The sequence below is a fragment of the Asterias rubens genome, chromosome 5 (assembly GCF_902459465.1).
Source record: "Asterias rubens chromosome 5, eAstRub1.3, whole genome shotgun sequence".
In the NCBI taxonomy this organism is placed as follows: Eukaryota; Metazoa; Echinodermata; class Asteroidea; order Forcipulatida; family Asteriidae; genus Asterias; species Asterias rubens.
This window is the reverse complement of record NC_047066.1, coordinates 4,211,040-4,229,186: the sequence shown is the minus strand read 5'-3', so window position 1 is coordinate 4,229,186 and position 18,147 is coordinate 4,211,040. Positions and strand designations below refer to the sequence as shown.

Here is an 18,147-nt window from a genome sequence, read left to right as displayed (position 1 = left end):
ATAATTTTATGGTTATTTAGTTCCACAGTGTTAAATCATAGTGCCTAGAAATGTTGACAAAATAAGGTCAAAGGTAAAAGGTTAGACAATACTTGTAACTTTGGCGAGTCATCTGTTTTCTTTTTTCATTCCGCCGATTGTGAAAAGAATATTCCATCTAAGGAAGAAGCCATTTAAATAAGTCACGATGGTATGTATTACAATTAACAGACCATTAGATTTACATAGATAAAATCGCTACACAAAAGCTATGGTACTTTTAATGAAATGAAAGCTTAGGTTGTCAAAAAAACTGTAAATAAGTATCGTCACATTTATTCTGTTGTTGACTCCTTCCAAGTTCCACCATCAGGAAATAAAGTTTTGCTCAGAAATGTTACTCAATGTTGCCTCATTGAGTGTTGTTCCTAGTAGAAAGGAGCTAAGGATCAAGTATTCCATCAAGATCAAGATAATATCAAAATAATAATCCTTGTCCCAGAGTTTTAATTTGGAATTTGTTTCACTACTATTACTAAGTACTAACCCCAACACAAGTGACCAAGTCAACTGATGCAAATTTCTCTTTGCGAATGTGTCACATAAAAATCCGTATCGCATTCGCATTCGCTGAGCGTATGAATAATCCTGGTCTTGAATAAAAACTGTAAACAAAAAAAATTCATAGAAATAATTTAAATCAAAGATTTCATTTCAGAAAAAAAAGTATATTCTTCGATTGACGTGTTTTCTCATTCTGATACACGCAAAATTTGCAAGATCTATCGACACATATGAATATGTCTGACGTTGAAAAAGGTCCCCAAAAATATCATGTTTCTTCTTAACCCTCCGCTTCACTAGTTTACGACAATCAACAGGATCCAGGATTAACAATTATCGCAACTAACTCAACTTTTTTACCTAGATCCATATGACGACATCATTTAGGTGTTGTTTTTACGGACAAAGACAAAAATACAAACTGTACCTTGTATTCTCTCTTTAAAAAATTTCAGTTTGGGTTTCAGATGTTTGGCGCATTTCCCCAGACCTTTAACAAGCAGTACCGATGTTACTCTGTGTCTATGCTGACTGGAACATACAGACAAGATGTGGAACGAGGAGGAAAAAGTAATATGATAAGCTGTTTTTGTGTCTTATGAAGAAACACAAGTTTACAAAAAGTCCCCTGGTGGCATGTCGTGGCCAAGCGCTCTAGTTCACCGTACCTAAGCTCCGGTTCTTCAGCAGCAGAATGTGGGTTCGAATCCCGGTCATAACCCTTGTGCCCTTGAGATAGGCACTTGACCATAATTGCTTAAAAAGGTTGGGAAGGTAACGCATTGTGCTCTCAGCGCTACCAACAAGAATCCCATGCCTGCATCCTACGGACTGTGAAGGGGGTAACCCTTTTTCAGCCCCAGGAGTAAGTGGCAATGGGTCCCTAGTGACAGTTGATTTGGGTCTATAGCCCAAATCGGTTCAGGGTAGCCCTCGCCTTGAAGTGGCCGCCTGGCCTTCTTGTGAGATGGGCTAAACCTCATTTTAAAAAAAAGTAAGAATGTAAATAGTCAATGTTTAGAGGCAACTTCTGAAATAATTCCAGCAGTTGATTTTGTTTTTTATTTTACACACATGAGAACATTCTTAAATTTCGGACTAAACTACCTCACACTTAAAGGGGTTAGACTGCAGGGTATGAAATCACAAGGTTTTGTGGGTTTAAGCCCGGCCAAGCTCAACACTAATTTCACAATGACTAGAAAAAGTATTTGTCACCTAATTACTGAATCAGAGTTGATTGAATTGTGCAGTTCATAATCATAGACAATAAACTAACAGAGAGAGAGAGAAAGATAATTGACTGTTGCTAGCTTGGTGTTTGTATCCCATTGTGGGAGCTTTGCCGAGTTCTCTTGTTGGGGAGATCATGTAAACCCCAAAATAAACCAACAAAAACATGATTCATTGCTCAGTGTTTTCTAGAGAACTTTTTTTTTTTTTTTTTCAGTAAATTTTCACAGGGTGCCTTTTGAAATCTAGAAGATGTTCTTGTCAAAGGATTTTTGTTCAATAATGATTGTAACATTCTAAAATTGTTGTTTTCTTCTTTCAGTTATTATGCCACCTTCTGCTCTAGATGTTTTAAGTAAGTATAGTTTGCGTTTCATCAAAGTGACATCTAAAGATGTAAATATTTAAACATCAATATTTAAACTTTAAAAAAGAGTAAGCATCATTTTGTTTCTTCATTGGAATGATAATGGGCTTATTGGCTGTATTAGTAATTACTCCAAATATTTGTTAGCATAAGAACCTACTTGATAACGAGCAAAGGAGAGCTCTTGGTTTAAAAATTTGTGAGAAACGACTCCCGCTGAAGTAAATAGTTTTTGAGAAGGAGGTAAGTTCTCACTCAAATATATTTCAGACTGCAAACAAACTAACTTTCTTCAGTAATAGTTCAGTTATAGCATATTGAGCAACTTCATACCAATAGCATAACATTGGATGATAGAAACATCGAATTGAGATAAAGTTCTTGGAGAAACCTGAGGGAGTATACTGCTGTGCCTTGTTGCACAGTTGGTAGAGCATCTGCCCGGAGTGTCAGGGGTCTTGGGTTCAAATCACAATGAGGACCATTAGATTTTTCTCTCATCCCATGTTTGGTTACTTCACTTCCATGGTGAGGCATCATACCAAAACAAATATTGTGTTTGATACAAATAGCATAAAATACTTTAAAGACACTGGACACTATTGGTAATTGTCAAAGACCAGTCTTCTCACTTTGTGTATCTCAACCTAATAATGAAAGAGATAATAATGAAAGAAAAAAACACCCTTGTCGCACCATGGTCACACGAAGTTGTGTGCTTTCAGATGCTTGATTTCGAGACCTCAAATTCTAATTCTAAGTCTCGAAATCAAATTCAGCAGCTCTCCATTACTCGCTACCAAGTATAGTTTTATGCTAATAATTATTTTGCGTAATTACCAATAGTGTCTACTGCCTTTAATTTTTAAACTAAACACCCTACTTTGTTGCCTCTCTGCAGCCCGACAGAATATCGACTACCCCATGTTGTTTAAATTGACACACAAGAAAATGGAACGAGTAACTCACTGCGGTGTACTGGAGTTTGTGGCCGATGAAGGAAAGGTCTATTTACCGTACTGGGTAAGAATGAAATATCCGATCACAATAAAATATTTAAGCTCTGGTGTTTCTTATCGGTAGAATGTCGGTTCAGGTCTGGGCCCAATTTCATAGAGCAGCTTAAGCACAAAATTTTGATTAAGCAAATAAATCCTTGCTTAGTAAAATCAGATTACCGGCCAAGACTCCACTAAATTGTTATGCTAAGTGAACAACAGCTAAATACCAGTCACAAGCAATATATATGGCATGAAATTTTGGCCAGTAACATGTGTAAAATAAACAAGCTATTTACATGCTTAAGCAAATGTTTTGCTTAAGCAGCTCTATGAAATTGGGCCCTCCAGGTTATGACCATTTTGTCTTTAAGCAAGACACTTAACCATTATTGCTGCGGCCTTCAGATGGGTCGTACAGCCGTAGGTCCCGTGTGTTGTGTAATGCGCGTAAAATAACTCGGTGCACTTATCGAGAAGAGAATGAATTCGCCCCGGTGTTCGTGGTTTGATTGGCAGCATATTGCGTTACAGCACCTCTTTAACCATTACATAGTGCTATAAAGCAATATATCTCATATTTCAAAACACTGACAAAAAACTGAGCGCATTGATGCAAGCCCCTTGGGGTGTGATAAAGCTTTACATTAGAACCCAGTATTATTCCATTTGCTTTTCCTCCCTCCCAGTTTTATTTCTAGCTCGTCTGATTGTTTTAACTTAATTTTTTTCATACCACAGATGATGAAAAATCTATTTTTAGATGAGGGTGACCTACTGAATGTGGAGAGCTGCAGTCTGTCCGTCGCTACCTACTCCAAGTTTGAACCTCAATCCGTCGACTTCTTAGATATCACAAATCCCAAAGCAGTGTATCCTTTACATCATAATATGAAGGAAGGATTTTATTAAACTATAATTTTTGTTTACTCTGTACCGATGTGTGTTAGCACTGTATACTCAGTATTTTTTCCCAAGTTCTGTGAAGAAAAAAACCCCAGACAAATCACTCGACCTTTGCATTGCTAGAGCAGGGCCCACTTTCATGGCTCTGCTTACCCCCAAATTCTGCGCTTACGATCATGATTCTGCGCTTACGAGCATGATTCCCCGCTCACGTGCAAGCGCCGAATTTCTGCGCTAGCCTTGTAAGCGCAGAATGCCTAGTAACGTGGAGTACGCACGCGCAGAAGCCCAAATTCACCGCTAACCCGTGAAATACGTTTGCCGTAAGCACAGAATTCCCTGCTTCCGTAAGCGCCGATTCTGTGCTTATGGTAAGCAGAGCCATGAAATTGGGCCCAGATGTCTTATGACCGCTAGAGGCAGTTTGAATCCTATGTGTTAACGATTTATAAATGTTATTTTTGCAACGGGATGAAGAATATAATTTGTTATTTAAGGCACTGGATACTATCGGTAATCACTCAAAATAATTGTTAGCATAAAAACTTACTTGGTAGCAAGCAATGGAGAGCTGTTGATATTATTAAATATTATAATAGATGTTAAATTTGCATCGCGATGAAGAATATAAATTTTGGTTGTTTAAAACATTGTGAGAAACGGCGTCCTCAGAAGTAGCGTAGTTTTCAAGAAAGACGTAATTTTCCACTAAAATATTTGAATTTTGATTTTGAGACCTCAGAGTTAGATTTTGAGGTCTCGAAATCAAGCATCTGAAAGCACACAACTTCGTGTGACAAGGGTGTTTTTTCTTCCATTATTATCTCGCAACTTCGCAACCAATTGAGTTCAAATTTTCACAGGTTTGTTATTTTGTGCATATTTTGAGATACACCAAGGGAGAAGACTGGTCTTTGACAATTACCAGTAGTGTCCAGTGTCTTTAAACTAACTATGGCCATGTGGATTAGTAACTACGGCCATGTGGATTAATATTCTGAGAACCAATTATCATACTAATTCACTACTCCGTTCAACTGTATGAAAATCAATTTCTACTTAAGTTTCCTTAATATACCCTATCAGTCTGGAGAACATCTTACGTGGCTTTGCCTGCCTAACAAAGGGGGATATGATCGCAATCAATTACAATAATAAGGTAAGATAGGATGGACCCCCAAGTTATCAATCATGTAACTCTGAATCTTCTAAAGCTGAAGCCTACCCTGTTCTTGACTTTGTCCTGTGTTGTTTTCTGGTGACAGGTAACAGTTGGTTAGTTTTATAGGCTAGGTTCTTCTTCAGTTTCCATAAAAGTACAGTTCACCATCTGGTGTATTACGTACTGTGGTTATTGTGTTTATGCGAGGGTGTGGATATATACAGTGCAGGTGGGTGAACAGTGAACGTAAGAGTGCGGCTAAAAACAGCTCAGGCTGATCTAGCGGAGCTGGACTGACTGTACACCCTGCATAAAACTAGCAGGAGATTGTTCCATATCCTAATGCTATTGGAAAAGAATGACTTGGTAGACCCCTGTCCTGGTGAATGGTATTTTTAAGAATTTGTAAGGTTTTGTGAAACCACTCAAACATGTACATGTACTTGTCCTTCCACAAGCTATAGTGGATGCAAAAACTGTTGCAAGATTCAAGTCAAAACTGGATACTCACTGGAAGGAGGAAAAGATAGGATATGGGGTCACAAAGGCTATGCCTAATTAATATACCCATTAAACCGTAAGTAGTAAGTAGTTATCAACAAACGGAATTCTTTGTGTTGTCCACATTGTTAATTTGATTTATTAATGACAGTTTTTTCTTTTTTTTAACAGAGCTATGAATTACAGGTGCTTGAGACAAAACCAAGTGATGCAGTCTCTATCATTGAGTGTGACATGAGTGTGAGTAGTAACAATTGATTCAGTAGTAATGCTCCGGGCCAACTTTAGAATCGTGCCAACTGTAGTTGGGAATGGTCAGAATCGTGCCAACTGAAGTTGGGAATGGTCAGAATCGTGCCAACTGTAGTTGGGAATGGTCAGAATCGTGCCAACTGTAGTTGGGAATGGTCAGAATCGTGCCAACTGTAGTTGGGAATGGTCAGAATCGTGCCAACTGTAGTTGGGAATGGTCAGAATCGTGCCAACTGTAGTTGGGAATGGTCAGAATCGTGCCAACTGAAGTTGGGAATGGTCAGAATCGTGCCAACTGTAGTTGGGAATGGTCAGAATCGTGCCAACTGTAGTTGGGAATGGTCAGAATCGTGCCAACTGTAGTTGGGAATGGTCAGAATCGTGCCAACTGTAGTTGCGACTGAGCCCAGCTTGATTGAGTGTTACAGTTGGGACAGCCCAACTATAGCTGGGATCGCCTGATAGTGAATTGTGACGGGGATAGTGTTGAAGACCACAATAACATCGGCCTCTATTTTTTCTGTGTATAAGATATATTAGATAGTCTGTTGATATTTTTAAATCGAGCTATGGCTGGGTTGGTTTGTCAAAAGTTTATTTTGGGGGGTAATCTTTGACATTGATTATTCTGAATGCCCCTCCCCTTTAATACATCATTGTACATTTGCTTTTATAAATTTACATTTATGTGACATATACTTGTGGTTTATCTTATCCTAGGTGGAGTTTGCTGCTCCTATTGGTTACGTTGAACCACAGAGACATAGACCAGCAGAACAAGACCCTGAGGTGAGTTTGACCAGGGCCCAATTTCATGGAGCTGCACAAAAATTTGCTTAGCATGAAATTTCTTCCTTGAAAAAAAAACCACGATACCCAACAAAATTTCCATTTGATACATAACAAATTATTGCCTGTACTGATATTCAGCTGTTGTTTGCTTATCCTGAAAATCACGTGGAAATTTTATTAGAAATCCTGGTTATATATGAAGGCCAAAATTTCATGCTAAGCAAATTTTTGTGCTTAGCAGCTCTATGAAATTGGGCACAGACTACTACTGGGCCCAATTTCATGGCTCTGCTTACTGTAAGCACAGAATCAACGCCTACGAAAGCAGGGAATTCTGTGCTTGCGCCAAGCGTATTTCAAGTGTAAGCGTGGATTTTTGGCTTGTGCGCTTGCTCCACGTTACTTTGCATTCTACACATACACAGAAACTCAGCGCTTGCACATAAGCAGAGAATGGTGATTGTAAGTGCAGAATTCGGTGGTAAGCAGAGCCATGAAATTGGGCTCTGATGAAGTGATGTTGCCGATGGTGCTAGTAGTCGTCAAACTAGCATGATTGTAGGGTCAACTTGTATTGGTTTTTTTCTGTAATTGTTTTACTTTTTCTTCTCAGGAAATGCAGGTTGATGGTGCAGGATTTATAGATACAGATCAATTCATGGTAAGAATTCAAGATCACTCAGACAAAGTTAAGTTGTGAGGAGAAGTGCAATTTCCCTGGAATTCCTTAAAGGCACTGGACACTATTGGTAATTTATCAAAATAATTGTTGGCATAAAAATTTACACGGTAACAGGCAATGGAGAGCTGTTGAAAGTATAAAACATTGTGAGAAATGGCTGCCTCTGAAGTAACGTGGTTTTCGAGAAAAAAGTTATTTTCCACAAAATGTTTGAGATTGATTTCGAGACCTCATAATCAGATTTTGAGGTCCCGAAATCAAGCATCTGAAAGCACACAACTTCGTGTGACAAGGGTGTTTTTTCTTCCACTATTATCTCGCCACTTCGATGACCAATTGAGTTCAAATTTTCACAGGTTTGTTTTGAGCATATGTTGAAGTACACCAAGTGAGAAGACTGGTCTTTGACAATTACTTAAGGTGTCCAGTGTTTTTAAGTTGTGCGGAGAAGTGAGATTTCCCTCGCATTCCGTAAAAAATGATGATCTGAGTTTGGACAGAGCCTGTGCCCAATCTCATATTGCTGTTAAGCAAAGATGTACTTCTTGACAAGCAAAAGTTCAGTCAGGAACCAGCCACAACAATGCAAACTTAATATAATTTGGGCTGGTAACCTGTTTCTGCTAGGCAACTATTCGGCTTAGCGAATTGTTGTGCTTACCCAGGTCGAAATTCTAGTTGAACCTAGTTAAACTGGGTTTAACTGGAACTAGTTGAAAACCAGTTGATAAACTAGTTAAACACAGTTAAATCCAGTTGGTTTAATATGGAAAATGGACAGACACCAACTGGTTTATAATTTAAACCTAGTTGAACACAGTTGAACCTAGTCCAAACCAGTTGGTTAATATGGAAAATAGACGAGTTTGGTCACTATCCAGTTGAACCAGTTGACCCCAGTTAACTAGGTTCAACTGGAATTTTGACCTTGGTACAGGCTTTATGAAAGTGGGCCCGGGTCAGAACACCCAGGGAAGTAGGTTTGAAAAGAAGTGTTTGGTTAAATTTCCATGTCTTGCTTTTTTTACTGAGTTTCATTTCACTCGTCATTCTTGACAGGCTTTCCAAGGACAAGGAAATCGGTTAGACGGAAAAAAGAAAAACGTAGATTCAAAACCAGTTCCTCTGGGCACAACAACAATAAAAAGGTAAGACCAGACTAGATAATAATCAAACATATAGACGCCGTGAGTCATTGTGTCCAATGTGTGTGCCAATATTTAATTTATTTATTGTTGTGTTCAAGTATCTTTTTAAAGTAATTTTATATTTTCAAATTTCGTTATGACCTTTTTTTGCCATCAGATTTTAATGTCTAAAATTAAACTCTTAAATTCTGTTTTGTTTCTCCCCTTTCATTGTAATACTATTGCAACTCAGCATCTAGCTGCTTATGAACATTTTTGTAATAACTCATTCTACACTTGGTTCATTTTTGTTCTTGACAGGGGTATTCCAAACTACGACTACAAAAAGGGCACAATCACATTCATCAGAACAGTAAGACCATCGGTAACAAACGGCACAAATGGCGAGGTAACTATAATTTTTCGAAGATTTATCTCCTTTGTCTTTATTGTTGTTTATGTGACTCAAAGACAACATGTGAACACAACTTGTCTTTGTTTCATAATAACAATGTGGGGTTTTGTTATTCAATTGAAAAACACAAGACTGCCTGACTTGTCCAGTCATGAGTTTACAGGCTCGACGCTAAAACTACCGGCCTCAAGCCTGTGGTCCACTTCAAAATTCTAGCCCTGAATGTGTAGATACTTGTTCACGATTTAAAGGCAAACGGTAACTTTGTTTTTAGTAATGTAGTGCTTTTTTTTTATATTTGTTTGCAGGATGTGCCAGACTTCGAGGCCTTCAAGGGAGAAGGACAACAGTTACGTAAAAAGAACAAGAAGAAGTAGATCATGCCAAGGGATGAACTGTTTACAAGTCAATGTGATTATTTATTCAACAACTTTGTGAATCCAGGGAACGATTTCGTCCAGCAATTTTGCATAGCAAGAAATTTAGACTGAAGTTGTTTTGTGCACACTGAATGCTGATTTCTTGATCTCAATTGGAACTTCGTGTGTAGCATTTTGCTCTGCTATACAAGGGAAGTCGTTCACTGGAATCTGTTTGCCCAAAAGATGCTACATGTTGAATCCCAGACTCTGCCGATGACACCAATCTTGTCTGAGGAAACACTGGGAAGTTATCAACGATGTGCAAACAAACTCTGGAATAAGGTTGTGCTGGTGTTATCGTGAGGGAATCATATCGACACATACCGGCCTTGAATTTCGTTCTTGAAGGGGCACGGCAATTTCCCTCTGGTAAAGGGCAGTTCATAAAGGAAAGTGTAATGTGTAACGAAACTTTGCAGAGGGCACCACGGCAATTGCTGCGGGTGTCGTGGGTTATTTTAAGGCCTTCATCTATGACAACCTATGTTAGATTTCATAGAACACAGTTATCAAACCAACCATCCATAAAGAGTATTAAGCAGTGACCAGTCACAACCCCCCCTCCCCCGACCCCCTTCACCTTCACTCCATCCCTCGTCGATCTCAATGAAATATTGATCCTGTGATCAGATACACGGACCTTAAAAGGGTCTATGCACTTTTTCCTAACAAAAAACACAATGTCCACAGATTTACATTAAACTTACACAGTTAGAATATTATGATAGTAGAAAGCTTCCCTTGAAATTTTACTTACTAAGGTGCAGTAGTTTTTGAGAAATGAGTAAAAGTAATAATTTTCGTCTCAGTTTTAGCATAGTTTTAGCATGTAAAAACGTATTAACCAGTTATGCTATGGTTTTGGTGTAATATCATAACTGGTTAAGGGGATTTTACATGCTAAAATAATTTGGTCTCATGAGACCAAAATTATTTTGTGACTTGTTTTACTAATTTCTCAAAAACTACACAACCTTAGTTAGTAATATTTAAAGGGAAGCTTTCCACTATCATTATCTTCAAACCCTGTAAGTTTAATGCAAATCTGTGGACATTTTTAAAAAGTACCCGAATCCTTTAAACAACTTTTGCAATTTTCAAGGCTGAGTGGTCTAGAGCAGTGGACTCGAGTTCAGTACAGAATGTGGGTTTGAATCCTTGCCTGGTTAGTTGCGACACTTGTGTCCTTGATCAATGCACTTTATCATAAATGCTTCTCCCCACCCAGGACTAAATGGGTACCGCTGTGGCAGGAGATTCTGTCCCCCCATTTTGCGAACTATGTAAAAACTACTTCTGAGGACGTCCTCTTTTGAATCCTCCTCCTCCAGTCCACGTTACCTTCCCATGTAGGAGACAGAATCTCCGGGGGGACGGAATTCCCTGGGACACCGGCAAGAGTTGGGGAGTAACCTGTGATGGACTGGAATCCTGTAATGCCAAGGAAATTGGATATAAAGACCGGCCTGATGAGCCATATTGGCTCGAGACAGACTTCACTTTAAATATCTCTTTAAAGTCATTCACAGTTTTAACCGAAAGGCCGGTTTATAGTCGGTCGCGCGATGTGCGCGCAATGGAAATCTTGACGTGCGATCATAAAAAGACACAGTTTTTAGCACTCAGTCTTAGGATCGCCTAAGCTCCTTCTCTTCCTTCCTCCCTCCATGCTCTAACCAACTGCTGGTCTGTAGCCAGCCTCTGCTTTTTCTGCATAAATGTTTATGATAAATTGTGCCACCAGTGTGTCACATTTGATTCCTCCAATCAGGGTGTTTGAAGGTGAAATCAGGCTTTCTGCTTCTTCTCACGAATGCACCCTTGCTTTGCTGAGATGTAGAACAATGAGCCATTCCAACAGCTTTATTCCACAAACTGCATCTCTTTGTAACTCCTTGGCTGGTGAATATTTCCCTCCATCCTACAATACAATCTAGACTATTATATAACAGGAATATCTTTTTCTACCTTCAGCTCCCCCGAATTATTTTCATCTCCACTTTTTCTTCTTGTGACCTTGCATGGCGTTTCATTCACTCATAATGCCAACTGTACATGCTTATCATTTTAGAGGTTAGCGATGTGAGCGTTGTCAGATTGATGAACGTGTATTTTAGAAAAATAAATGAAGAAGAAAAAAACGTGACGGTGGTCTTGACCTATGAATCTACTATTTTTTATATGTATGAGCGATCAGATTAAACTTTGCTGATATTCTGCCAAAATAATATTACATACTCTGAAACGTGGTAGCAGAGTTCAAACCAAATGAAATATTTCTTGACCCTACTACTCCAACCCAACCCAATTTGTGCAGAGTAGTTTAAACCATGGTTTTACCATGGAGGTAGCTACATATATGGTTGTACACAGACCAACATATTGTTGGCATACTGTTGTATAAAACCAACAAAAATTTCAGAACCACCCCAACTCATTTTAGAGATTATCAGTAGGTCACATGGTGTTACCGCAAACCTTTCTATTTCGTACTTCCACCATGCAAAGTTTCAAGTCTTTCACTTCAAAATGAGTTTTTACAAAAATTTCACGCGAATTTATAATGTCTCTGTCCGTTTGCAAAGTTTTTTAATTTTATATTTCTATTTAACAAAATATTAAACAGTTAATGGCCTAAGGTTTCGACCCTAGCAGAGTCTTTCTCGAAGGCTTTCTAATAAGCAGTGAAATGGGTTTAGAAAGCATGCAGAAAAAAACATGGGGTATTCCTATGAAACAATGAAGCAATGAATAGGGAGACAACACAAATCGGTAATAAATTGGACAATTAATTTAGTACAAATGACCGTTAAAGTTATCTTAATTTTTTAATCTGACAGTTTAAAAACGGGGAAAGAACACGTGCGGCAAACTTTTGCATCATCGAACGAACTCACGCACGAACCTTTTAATGGTCAACAAATTAATATTGCCGTCACTTTCGTGCCCGAATATTTTTCATTCTGCCCCCGTGACCAGGATTCGAACCTGGGTTATTGCGACCACAACGCAATGTCCTAACCATTAGACGATCACGGCACGCTACGTGACAACTTAAAATAGTTACTAACTTGTTCATGCAATAGGCAATAGACGACTAAAGCCCAATAAAGCAATATTTTAAGCCTAAAGCTGAAAAACGTTGTGGCGTAATTGTTGATATTATTGTTTTCCAAAGATATTTGACGCAAATCCCAATGTCTCTGTCCGTTTGCAGAATGTTTTGTTTGATAGTTCACTTTAAAAAAAACATCAGTAATAAATTGGCCAATAGGGGCTTGGCCGTTAAATGTTTCTAAAATAATGTGTAAAACTGTGAAGAAAAAAAAAGAAGCGAACTCACGAACGAAAGGTCAATGTGGAAAAGGCCAAAAGTGTTGCAGCCAATTTCTTGCCCAAATATTTCATTCTGCCCTGACCGTTCCAGGATTCGAACCTGGGTTATTGCGACCACAACGCAATGTCCTAACCACTAGACGATCACGGCACGCTACGTGACTGACTTGGGTACGTCACTAACTTGTTTATAGAATAGGCCAAAAGCCGATCGAAGTCCAACACAATATTTGGCGCCAAAAGCAATATTTTGTGCGTATAAGGCCTCGGCTTATAAAGCCTCTTTTTTTTTCAAGCACAAAAGGTGCACAAAATAAACATACATTTTTACAAAGAATCTGGCGCGAATTCATATAAATTAATCTGTCCGTTTGCAGAATATTTCTCTTGGCTCACTTAATAGCCGTTAAATTTATCTTGACTTTAAAACCTTCAATTTTAAAATCTGGGGGAAAGCACACGTGCTGCCCCCCTATTGCGTCTACGAACAAACTCAAAAAAGGTATATGTGCCTAAACGTGGAAAATGCCAAAAAAAATTGCCGTCACTTTCGTGCCCGAAGTGTTCCATTCTGCCGTGACCAGGATTCGAACCTGGGTTATTGCGACCACAACGCAATGTCCTAACCACTAGACGATCACGGCACGCTACGTGACAACTTGAATTGGTAGCTAACTTGTTTAAGCAATGGGCTCACATCCAACCAAAGTTTACGTCGGGCGGCAATACTTATGAAAGCAGTAAACGTGTGTCAAAGACCAGTCTTCTCACTTGGTGTATCTCAAAATAATAATATGCATAAAATAACCAACCTGTGAAAATTTGAGCTCAATTGGTCGTCGAAGTTGCGAGACAACTATATATGAAAAAAAAAAAAACATTGTCACACGAAGTTGTGCTTTCAGATGCTTAATTTCGAGACCTCAAAATCTAATTCTGAGGTCTCGAAATCAAATTCGAGGAAAATTACTTCTTTCTCGAAATCTACGTCACTTCAGAGGGAGCCGTTTCTCGCAATGTTTTATACTATCAACCTCTCCCCGTTACTCGTTACCAAGTAAGGTTTTAGTGCTAAAAACTATTTTGAGTAGTTACCAATAGTGAGGAAAACGCGACCAAGAGCAAAATAGTATATTCTGGGGCCTAATTATCGCGTTTCGTTATATTTCAATGGTTCTAAAAATGTTTGTTTAATGTCGAAAAGTCGGTCTGTTAAAAAAAAGGGTAGGGGTAGAAAACAAATGAAAAATATAGAAATAAATTATAACCATGCGATACAATTTCTTGTCATTTGGGGAAAAATTGTCCGTCACTTTCGTGCCCGAATTGTTTATTCTGCCGTGACCAGGATTCGAACCTGGGTTATTGCGACCACAACGCAATGTCCTAACCACTAGACGATCACGGCACGCTACGTGACTGATTTGAAAGAGTTTCGAAATTGTTCGTGCAATAGGCCAAAGCCGACAGTCAAAGTCCTAATCATTATCTGGTGTCAATAATTATAATATAAAGCAATATTTTGTGCAAAATAGGTCTAGCTAGGCCTATAAAGCTATAAGGGCGAAAAGGGACCAATAGCAAAATGGTATTCACGCGTTTCTATCAATCTTAGTTACCGAATTGAAATACTGTTTCTTTATTTTAAAATGGGCATTAGGCCTATTGGTTTTTTTTTTATTTCGTACATGTATTTATTTATATTTATTTATTCGTAGGTTTTAAAAACATAAAAACCATACAGCAACAAAGGATTTAAAAACATTAGGAAAACGATAGAGCAGTAAAAAAAAAAGCAAAAAAAAACAACAAACAAACAGAAGCCCAGGGATTGCCCAAAAGCGAACCAAATCACCATCAAAAGGAGCAATCCCTTTAGGTATAAAGCAAAATAAGACCAAAAAAAAGCAATCAAAAAGGGGAACATCGTATGGAAACTATAATATAATAATGATATAATTTCTCTGGGCCCAGCCCGGTTGTACTGTTAAAAAGGGGGGAAAGATTACGATGAAAGTTGTATAAATAATCATTATGCGAAACAAGAAATATGTTGTTCTCATTTGAGGAAAAATAATCTTGCTGTCAATTTCGTGCCCGAATTTGTTCACTCTGCCGTGACCAGGATTCGAACCTGGGTTATTGCGACCACAACGCAATGTCCTAACCACTAGACGATCACGGCACGCTACGTGACAACTTGAATTGGTAGCTAACTTGTTTAAGCAATGGGCTCACATCCAACCAAAGTTTACGTCGGGCGGCAATACTTATGAAAGCAGTAAACGTGTGTCAAAGACCAGTCTTCTCACTTGGTGTATCTCAAAATAATAATATGCATAAAATAACCAACCTGTGAAAATTTGAGCTCAATTGGTCGTCGAAGTTGCGAGACAACTATATATGAAAAGAAAAAAAACATTGTCACACGAAGTTGTGCTTTCAGATGCTTAATTTCGAGACCTCAAAATCTAATTCTGAGGTCTCGAAATCAAATTCGAGGAAAATTACTTCTTTCTCGAAATCTACGTCACTTCAGAGGGAGCCGTTTCTCGCAATGTTTTATACTATCAACCTCTCCCCGTTACTCGTTACCAAGTAAGGTTTTAGTGCTAAAAACTATTTGAGTAGTTACCAATAGTGAGGAAAACGCGACCAAGAGCAAAATAGTATATTCTGGGGCCTAATTATCGCGTTTCGTTATATTTCAATGGTTCTAAAAATGTTTGTTTAATGTCGAAAAGTCGGTCTTTTAAAAAAAAGGGGAGGGGTAGAAAACAAATGAAAAATATAGAAATAAATTATAACCATGCGATACAATTTCTTGTCATTTGGGGAAAAATTGTCCGTCACTTTCGTGCCCGAATTGTTTATTCTGCCGTGACCAGGATTCGAACCTGGGTTATTGCGACCACAACGCAATGTCCTAACCACTAGACGATCACGGCACGCTACGTGACTGACTTGAAAGAGTTTCGAAATTGTTCGTGCAATAGGCCAAAGCCGACAGTCAAAGTCCTAATCATTATCTGGTGTCAATAATTATAATATAAAGCAATATTTTGTGCAAAATAGGTCTAGCTAGGCCTATAAAGCTATAAGGGCGAAAAGGGACCAATAGCAAAATGGTATTCACGCGTTTCTATCAATCTTAGTTACCGAATTGAAATACTGTTTCTTTATTTTAAAATGGGCATTAGGCCTATTGGTTTTTTTTTTATTTCGTACATGTATTTATTTATATTTATTTATTCGTAGGTTTTAAAAACATAAAAACCATACAGCAACAAAGGATTTAAAAACATTAGGAAAACGATAGAGCAGTAAAAAAAAAAAGCAAAAAAAAACAACAAACAAACAGAAGCCCAGGGATTGCCCAAAAGCGAACCAAATCACCATCAAAAGGAGCAATCCCTTTAGGTATAAAGCAAAATAAGACCAAAAAAAAGCAATCAAAAAGGGGAACATCGTATGGAAACTATAATATAATAATGGTATAATTTCTCTGGGCCCAGCCCGGTTGTACTGTTAAAAAGGGGGGAAAGATTACGATGAAAGTTGTATAAATAATCATTATGCGAAACAAGAAATATGTTGTTCTCATTTGAGGAAAAATAATCTTGCTGTCAATTTCGTGCCCGAACTTGTTCACTCTGCCGTGACCAGGATTCGAACCTGGGTTATTGCGACCACAACGCAATGTCCTAACCACTAGACGATCACGGCTGCATGCACGTAACGTGACTGACTTGACAGTTGCTAACCTGTTCATGCATTATAGGCCAGTACAGCAGACCGAATTCAAATAAAATATCTGGTGTTAATAGGCCTATACGCTGCCTATGAAATCGATAATTTGGTGGAAGACCAAAACTAATATTCACATGTTTCGTTCAATCTGGGGCTTAATTGCCGCATATCTTTATGTATTAAAATGTCATATGAAGCTTTAAGAATTGTATAAAGTATTTGCCTCTGCCAAGCCTTGCTCTGTTAAAAAGGGGAGGGGTATATTAAATATGAAAGTCGTATGAATAAATTATAATCATGCGAAACAAGTAATTGCTCTCTTGGGAAAAAATTTGCCGTCACTTTCGTGCCCGAATATTTCATTATGCCGTGACCAGGATTCGAACCTGGGTTATTGCGACCACAACGCAATGTCCTAACCACTAGACGATCACGGCACGCTACGTAACAACTTGAAATAGTTACTACTGGTTCATGCAATATAGATTGCCGCCAAAGTCCAATACATTATCTTGCGTCACCAATTCTTATGAAAGCAATATTTTGTGCATAAAAGACATAGACCTCAGTCAAGCTAAAAACATTGGTGGCGTAGGCCTACTGTTGTTATTATACACAACAAAATAATTATTAATTTTTATATACAAAGAATTTCGACGTGAATTCCAGTGTCTCTGTTCGATGCAAAATACTTTCGTTCGATTGTTCACAATAAAAAAAATCAGAAATAAATTTGACAATTTAGTACAAATATGCCTATAGCTAGCCGTTAAATTTATCTTAATTTTAAAAACTGGAAACTTTAAAAACTGAGGAAAAGCACACGTGCTGTCCACCTTTTGTTTCATCGAACGAACTCACGCGTGAACCTTGAAGGATCATTTTGGAAAGGTAAAAAAAACTTACCGTCACTTTCGTGCCGAAATGTTTCATTCTGCCGTGACCAGGATTCGAACCTGGGTTATTGCGACCACAACGCAATGTCCTAACCACTAGACGATCACGGCACGCTACGTGACTGACTTGATAAATAATGTGGTTTGAATTTATTTACAAAATATATCAGTTTTGGGACAGTTGCACTTGTTTGTTTATTTATTAGAAAAGTTTTTGAACATTTATTTTAGGAGCATGTATATTAAACATTATATTTCCATTTATGTTATTGTCATTGGTCGGTAGTGGAAGACACGTCACACTTTGTTTTACCATATGGCCATACTCGTAACATTTTAATATCTTGCTGAACAAAAATCAATGTTTCATTCGAATTTTGATTAGATCTAGGAATGCCAAGCCGTTAAATATGTTTTTTTTTTAATGACTAAACGGGAAAAAAACATGTTTTCATAAACAACAAAACCCATTAGTAGCATTTGCTAATAATAAAATAAGTTTTTTAAAGGTTTTTATCTGGAAAGCTTGAGGACTGCCCTTGCGATCATTTTTTCATTTTATTTAGGAAGTTCGACAGAATAATAAATATGTCTATAGATTTTGGGTGATGCAGTACGCATAATTTGAATATGTGAACATTTTGTGGACCCGTCCAGAACACCCGCTGTACAGTGTAAAAGAAGAAGAAGATACACGAGACCAATTTGAAGTTTTATGAGTTAACTACATGCAAAATAAGAAATACTTGGACTTTAAATAGTGTA

General features: G+C 38.0%; 1 protein-coding gene and 8 non-coding genes across 10 annotated transcripts; 1 reads left to right on the top strand and 8 right to left on the bottom strand.

The window, feature by feature from the left end:
• Positions 1 to 86: 86 nt before the first annotated feature.
• On the top strand, positions 87 to 10,132 carry LOC117290423 (ubiquitin recognition factor in ER-associated degradation protein 1-like). Of its 2 annotated transcripts, none has more exons than XM_033771823.1 (12): positions 87 to 190; positions 1,011 to 1,113; positions 2,099 to 2,131; positions 3,045 to 3,166; positions 3,883 to 4,013; positions 5,134 to 5,206; positions 5,882 to 5,950; positions 6,683 to 6,751; positions 7,368 to 7,415; positions 8,496 to 8,584; positions 8,885 to 8,972; positions 9,287 to 10,132. In XM_033771823.1, the coding sequence occupies exons 1-12, from the start codon at positions 188 to 190 to the stop codon at positions 9,353 to 9,355; spliced, it is 897 nt and encodes a 298-aa protein (XP_033627714.1). In that variant the 5' UTR covers positions 87 to 187; the 3' UTR covers positions 9,356 to 10,132. The 2 variants fall into 2 exon arrangements, with proteins under 2 accessions (XP_033627714.1, XP_033627713.1); XM_033771822.1 differs by having other exon boundaries at positions 999 to 1,113.
• Positions 10,133 to 12,367: 2,235 nt separating this feature from the next.
• On the bottom strand, positions 12,368 to 12,439 carry Trnah-gug. Its single transcript has one exon. It is a non-coding gene; the product is annotated as a tRNA-His (tRNA).
• An 869-nt stretch (positions 12,440 to 13,308) lies between these two features.
• Positions 13,309 to 13,380, bottom strand: Trnah-gug. The gene has a single exon. It is a non-coding gene; the product is annotated as a tRNA-His (tRNA).
• A 692-nt stretch (positions 13,381 to 14,072) lies between these two features.
• On the bottom strand, positions 14,073 to 14,144 carry Trnah-gug. The gene has a single exon. It is a non-coding gene; the product is annotated as a tRNA-His (tRNA).
• A 705-nt stretch (positions 14,145 to 14,849) lies between these two features.
• Positions 14,850 to 14,921, bottom strand: Trnah-gug. The gene has a single exon. It is a non-coding gene; the product is annotated as a tRNA-His (tRNA).
• A 691-nt stretch (positions 14,922 to 15,612) lies between these two features.
• Positions 15,613 to 15,684, bottom strand: Trnah-gug. Its single transcript has one exon. It is a non-coding gene; the product is annotated as a tRNA-His (tRNA).
• Positions 15,685 to 16,390: 706 nt separating this feature from the next.
• Positions 16,391 to 16,462, bottom strand: Trnah-gug. The gene has a single exon. It is a non-coding gene; the product is annotated as a tRNA-His (tRNA).
• A 389-nt stretch (positions 16,463 to 16,851) lies between these two features.
• On the bottom strand, positions 16,852 to 16,923 carry Trnah-gug. Its single transcript has one exon. It is a non-coding gene; the product is annotated as a tRNA-His (tRNA).
• Positions 16,924 to 17,421: 498 nt separating this feature from the next.
• Positions 17,422 to 17,493, bottom strand: Trnah-gug. Its single transcript has one exon. It is a non-coding gene; the product is annotated as a tRNA-His (tRNA).
• Between the last annotated feature and the right edge of the window lie 654 nt (positions 17,494 to 18,147).

Bases quoted from the DNA above. Each gene is read 5' to 3' on its own strand.
- LOC117290423 (XM_033771822.1), top strand. The intron at 3,167-3,882 runs GTAAGAATGAAA...TTCATACCACAG, and splicing joins AGGTCTATTTACCGTACTGG to ATGATGAAAAATCTATTTTT. The intron at 5,951-6,682 runs GTGAGTAGTAAC...ATCTTATCCTAG, and splicing joins TCATTGAGTGTGACATGAGT to GTGGAGTTTGCTGCTCCTAT.